Genomic DNA, 5,403 nt, shown 5'->3' on the forward strand with positions numbered 1-5,403 from the left:
GACATGGGGAGCTGAAGCCTTCTCCCCTCTGCCTGACTTGGGTCCAATGGGCCTAGCACCGAGTGGGGCTGTGGTTTGCAGGTCTGAGTGCTCAAAGCAGTGCTGCTGCTGTGGTTGGGCTCCTGGACCACTACAGCCACAGCCCAGTGAGTGTGGGGAAAGGTCAGCTCAGCTTTGGTGTGGCCACAGGTTGCTGTGTCCCTCCTGGTCCCCTCTGTGCCCACTCTTCTCCAGGCATGGCTGCTCAGTTGTCTTGGCACCTGGGGCTCCCTGGCTCTGTCAGGAGGGATTAGCTCTGTTCTGTTTGATTGCAGTCCCCACACGAGGCAGTGCTGGAGGGTCTGGGCTACGTCCTCTCACAGCTCCTCCAAGCCAAGGAAGCTCCCACAGAGATCATCCCGTGAGTCTGAGCCTCTGAAACCTCTGAGCCCTGCGCCAGGATGGGCCCTGGGGCCTGGCGTGGTATTTGCGTGCTGGGGACAGGACACCTTTCCCATCCCAGTGACATTAATAGTTCAGGGCAGAATCCTAGCAGAATTGTGGAGGGTTTGATGCAGATGAGGGCACAGGGCTTGGCTCCTTTCCCTCAGCCTCATCCGAGCAGACAGCTCTGGTATTTCGGTAAAGGCCAGCACAGAGCAGGGCAGGCTTGCAGGGACATTCTGCCTGTGTCCCTCCTGAGAAGGAAAAGATCAGCTTCACAGCCCCAGTGCCAAAAATGTGACCCCAGCCAAGGTGTCCTGAGTGCCCCCAGGCCCTGCCATGAGGCTGCAGCCCTTGGCTCAGAGTCTCTTCCAGGTGTGTTTTTGGAGCATGTGGCTCCCCAGTACAGGGGAGAGCAGCTTCCTGCTCAGTGGCCAGGTCTAGTGTCTGCCTATCAGTGTCTGTCCTACCTGTGCCTCTGCTAACTCTGCTGTCTGACCCCAGCTTGGTCCTGGACTCTGCTCTCCCCCAGCACATGCTTCGACTGGTTTGCTCTAGCCTCAGGGATGGGATGGGAGCAGCTGTGGAGTTTGCATGGTGTTTCCACTACATCATTTGTAGGTAAATGTGTTTTACTCCTCGTTTTGAGTTCCCTGGGGGCAGCCAAACAGAGGCTTTGGGTCCTGCAGGGGGACTTGGATTGCCTTCCCTTGCCCTTTTCCTTTGGGAAAGCAATTTACCTGCCATTCTGGTCATCCCCATTCTCATACATGAACACACGTGCTGTTTTCAGGATCACTGAGCTCCTTTACAGGGTAGTAATGGGTGATAAACCTGAGGAGCCTGTTTCTAGTCCTCTGAAATGCCCCTAAATCACCTCCCCATGTCTGGAGTTCTTCCCCACACTTCCCAAGGCGAACTCCCCAAATCCTCGCACTTCTGGGGTTGGCCCAGTGCCACCCTGACCAGGCTGGCTGTGCCAGTAATCCCTGCCTGCCATTGGAGCCAGGAAATCTGTGGATACTCAAAGAAGGGTTGAGGCTGTTGTTTCCAGAGCCACACAGATAATTTCAGTGGATCTCTTTCTCAGGGGCTTTTAAACTTTCTTAAACTTTCTCAAGCTCAGAAACAAGCTGCTAGTCCAACATGAAATAAGCCACTATTCCTACAGGAAAGAAGCCCTGTGGTGGTTCTGGGGAGCACTCTGAACTTCCAGGCCCTGTTGTTTGGTGAGGGGCTGTGGCAGCTGTCCCTCTCCAAGCCTCAGGAGCCTCTCTGCTGTCCCTTCTCTCTGCAGGCACACAGTCAACACGGCACTGCTGGCACTGGGGGCTGTGCCTGCTCTCACCTCGCTCCTGCTCAACTTGGCTTCCCAAACCTCCCAGGATGCTCCTGAGGGCCTGGAGCTGGTGAGAGGCAGGTGGGGTGCTGGCTGCTGTCAGGAGTGCTGTGTGGACACGGTGAGGCTGAAGGGCTCTGTGTGTCCCTCTGTCACAGCTCGTGTGCCCTGTGTTGCGGTGCCTCAGCAACCTGCTGGCGGAGGAGACAGGCTGCCAGGGGCAGGGCCAGGACGAGCGCCTGCTCATCGCCCTCTTCCTCATCCTGCAGTACTCCCTGCAGCAGCACTCCTTCCTCATCCAGGAGTGCCTGTGGCTGCTGAACAACCTCACAGGTCAGTGGCAGCACAGCTGGAGCTCTGCCGGGACCTGCCCTGGTGTTAACCGACACATTCTTTCTGTCCCACCCCAGCGGATGATTCCTTCTACTGCTCCACTCTGCTCTCCCTGGACCTGGTCCCAGCCCTGCTGCAGCTCCTGCCCTGTTCTCAGATGGCCAGGGTGTTGGTAAGAGCTTGCCTCCTGTCTTGGGAATGGTGGGGAACCACTGGAGTTTCAGGAACATGAATCCCACACTGACAGTGCTCAAGTTGGAGGTGAATGGGGCAGTAGGGACAGCTTGGCAGAAGGTCTCATTGTGGCAGTAACCATCCACCTTCCCTGAAGCCACTACAGCTGCATTTACCCTTGGCAGAGCCTTGTCCCAACAGAAATGAGGTCCCAAGGCAGATGTTAACTTGGGGCCACCTGGAGTGGGCATGGGGAAGCTCCTGCCACCTTCTTCTGGAAGATCTCAAAGCATTACGGGGTCCTGGGATACACCTCTGCCAAGGGGTGAGTGGTACAGCTGGGTCTGCCTGGCACAGGAATGAACAGTGCCATGGGGTGGGTATGGAGGGGGCTTGTAAAGAGCATTCCAAATCCAGCAGGTGGGTGGGCACATGGCTTTGGGGAGGCACCTGGCAGGGTAAAACGGAAGCTGGAGAGGGACTTGGGTCAAGGGCCTGGAGTGTCAGGACAAGGGAGAAGGGCTTCCCACTGCCAGAGGACAGGGTTAGATGGGGTATTGGGAAGAAATTCTGCCCTGTGAGGGTGCTGAGGCACTGGAACAGGTTGCCCAGAGCAGTGGGGGTGCCCCATCCTGGAAGTGTTCCAGGCCATGTTGGATGGGGCTTGGAGCAACCTGGGCTAGTGGAAGGTGTCCCCTCCCATGGCAGGGGTGGAATTGGATGACATTTAAGGTCCCTTCTAACCCAAACCAGCCTGTGATTCCATGACATGGGAGTTGTTTGCAGCCCTCCTGAGCCTGTCAGGAATGTGCCCACCTTGGAGGTGTTCACTGCTCTCTCCCCCTCACGCAGGGCCTGACAGTGCTGTGCAATGTGGCAGAGAAGGGCCCAGCCCACTGCCAGCAGCTGCTCCTCCAGCCCACCCTGTCCCTGCTGCTGCCCACCCTCACCATGCCTGACCCCAAGGCTGTGGGGCAGTGCCTGGAGCTGCTGCACCTCCTCTTCCTGCACTGCCCAGAGGTGAGAATTCTGCCCTGTGAGGGTGGTGAGGCACTGGCACAAGTTGCCCAGAGAAGCTGTGGCTGCCCCATCCCTGGAAGTGTTCCAGGTCAGGTTGGATGGGGCTTAGATCAACCTGGGCTAGTGGGAGGTGTCTCCGCCCATGGCAGGGCGTGGAACGAGATAAGCTTTAAGGTTCCTCCCAGCCAGCCATCAGCATGGTGGGATTTACCTGGCTTGGGAATGTACTGTCTGGGAAGGATCTGGGGAATTCCCTCAGCCCCATTCCCTGGGATGTGGTGGCTGTGGGCAGGCAGGATCAGTTGTAGCACCTAGCCAGCTCTCACTCTTCTCCCCTCACAGGCTGCTGCTGATTTCACCAGGCTGGGTGGGCACCAAGCCCTGGAGCAGCACCAGAGCACCCCAGACCTGCAGGAGAGGGCACAGGCACTGCTGGACATGCTCAGACAGCCCCCAGGAGCCTTCAGCCCCTGCCACACCACACTGTCTGCCTTCTCCTAGGCCTCACCACCTCCTGCCCTCCCAGAGGGAAGAAACTGTGTGCTCACCCCATGCCCAAGGGCTGGTCAGGGCTCTGGTGGACCTGTAACCATCAGCAAGCTGCCCTGTGCCCCTACCAGAGCCTGGAGCAGGGGCAGAGCTGAGCTGCAGCCCAGGCAGACACACTCCTGGTGCCAGGGAGGTGTTGAATGGCTGGATCAGCCATTCCTTTGGACTTTCAACCACCACGCAGAGCTCAGGGTAAGCACATTGTGTTTATGGATTGGTAAGTTAAAGACACATGTTTGACATTAAATATCATCAGTCAAGTCTCCAGCACTGGTGTGTTCACTGTCTTGTCCTCATGCTTGGCTTTTCACCACGCTCTCCAGGGCCTTGGCCACTTCATCCACAGTGAGGTTGTTCAGTGGGATGCTCTTCTCCTTCCCAAACTCTGCAGGAAACACAGAGGGTGAGAGCACAGGTGTGATAGTCCTTTTCTGGTGCAAGGGCAACCCAAACCTTGCTCCGAGCTTCCAAACACACTGCCCAGGCTCCCACCAGCACCTCACACCCATCACCCCCAGTGTCCCTCCCTGCACCCAAGTTATCCACCTTCTCCTTATTATCCTTTCCCTTGGAGAGAAGCCAAAGCAGCCCAATACCTTTCACAGTTCTTGTGTATCGAATGGGGTAGGGGTGTGAGATCACAGCCACAGGCTGAAAATCACCTGCTCAGCCCTAGAGCATTCTTCTGCTCCTCCCAGGTCATGTCTTTGAAGTGAGCCCACCACCGCCCTGAGGGCAGCTGCTCCTTCTCCATCAACGTCCCTCACTGTAACCCCTGAAACCTGAGCCACTGGCACAGGTTTCCCAGAGCAGCTGTGGCTAGTGTTCAGCCTGGAGAGGAGAAGGTTTCAGGGAGACCTTAGAGCCACTTCAAGTGCCTAAACTAAAGGGGCGAGCTGGAGAGGGACTCAGGATAAGGGCATGGAGTGACAGAACAAGGGGGAATGGCTTTCCACTGCCAGAGAGCAGAGATAGATGGGATACAGGGAAAGAATTCTTCCCTGTGAAGATGCTGAGGCACTGGCACAGCTTGCCCCGAGTAGCTGTGGCTGCTCCATCCCTGGGAGTGTTTCAGGCCAGGCTGGACAGGGCTTGGAGCAATCGGGACTCAGGATAAGGGCATGGAGTGACAGAACAAGGGGGAATGGCTTTCCACTGCCAGAGAGCAGAGATAGATGGGATACAGGGAAAGAATTCTTCCCTGTGAAGATGCTGAGGCACTGGCACAGCTTGCCCCGAGTAGCTGTGGCTGCTCCATCCCTGGGAGTGTTTCAGGCCAGGCTGGACAGGGCTTGGAGCAATCTGGGCTAGTGGAAGGTGTGGAGTGAGATAAGCTTTAAGGTCCTTCCAACCCAAACCATTCCAACCCGACCCATTCCCGGACTGTCACTTTCCCCCTCCCCTCGGCCGGTGCCACCCCGCACTTACCATACCGAGCCCAGAGCTTGGGCTGCACCCCGGAGCACTCCCGGATCAGGATGGGAAACTCAGGGTTTGCCTTCTTCAGCGTCACATAGTGCTGCTCGATGAACTCCCTGCGGAGAGACACCGCATCGCTGCGGCTG

At 57.2% G+C, this 5,403-nt stretch overlaps 2 protein-coding genes across 2 annotated transcripts in view; one reads left to right on the forward strand and one right to left on the reverse strand.

Annotated features, from left to right (window-relative positions):
* TMCO6 (transmembrane and coiled-coil domains 6) overlaps nt 1-3,790 on the forward strand; it is a gene marked incomplete at its 5' end in the record, with an annotated part of 6,269 nt that extends 2,479 nt beyond the window's left edge. Inside the window, 7 exons of the mRNA XM_009072395.1 lie at nt 315-400; nt 928-1,044; nt 1,721-1,832; nt 1,921-2,095; nt 2,173-2,267; nt 3,122-3,177; nt 3,652-3,790. Coding sequence (XP_009070643.1) covers nt 315-400; nt 928-1,044; nt 1,721-1,832; nt 1,921-2,095; nt 2,173-2,267; nt 3,122-3,177; nt 3,652-3,790 — 780 coding nt within the window. The remainder of the gene's footprint in view (nt 1-314; nt 401-927; nt 1,045-1,720; nt 1,833-1,920; nt 2,096-2,172; nt 2,268-3,121; nt 3,178-3,651) is intronic.
* A 235-nt stretch (nt 3,791-4,025) lies between these two features.
* Nucleotides 4,026-5,396, reverse strand: NDUFA2 (NADH dehydrogenase (ubiquinone) 1 alpha subcomplex, 2, 8kDa; the record flags this gene model as incomplete). Its single annotated transcript, XM_009072408.1, has 2 exons — nt 4,026-4,223; nt 5,267-5,396. Coding segments are annotated over 2 exons (222 nt in total), but the record flags the coding sequence as incomplete, so codon positions are not given.
* Nucleotides 5,397-5,403: the final 7 nt, after the last annotated feature.

This window comes from Acanthisitta chloris, unplaced genomic scaffold (genome assembly GCF_000695815.1).
Source record: "Acanthisitta chloris isolate BGI_N310 unplaced genomic scaffold, ASM69581v1 scaffold15930, whole genome shotgun sequence".
Taxonomy (NCBI): domain Eukaryota; kingdom Metazoa; phylum Chordata; class Aves; order Passeriformes; family Acanthisittidae; genus Acanthisitta; species Acanthisitta chloris.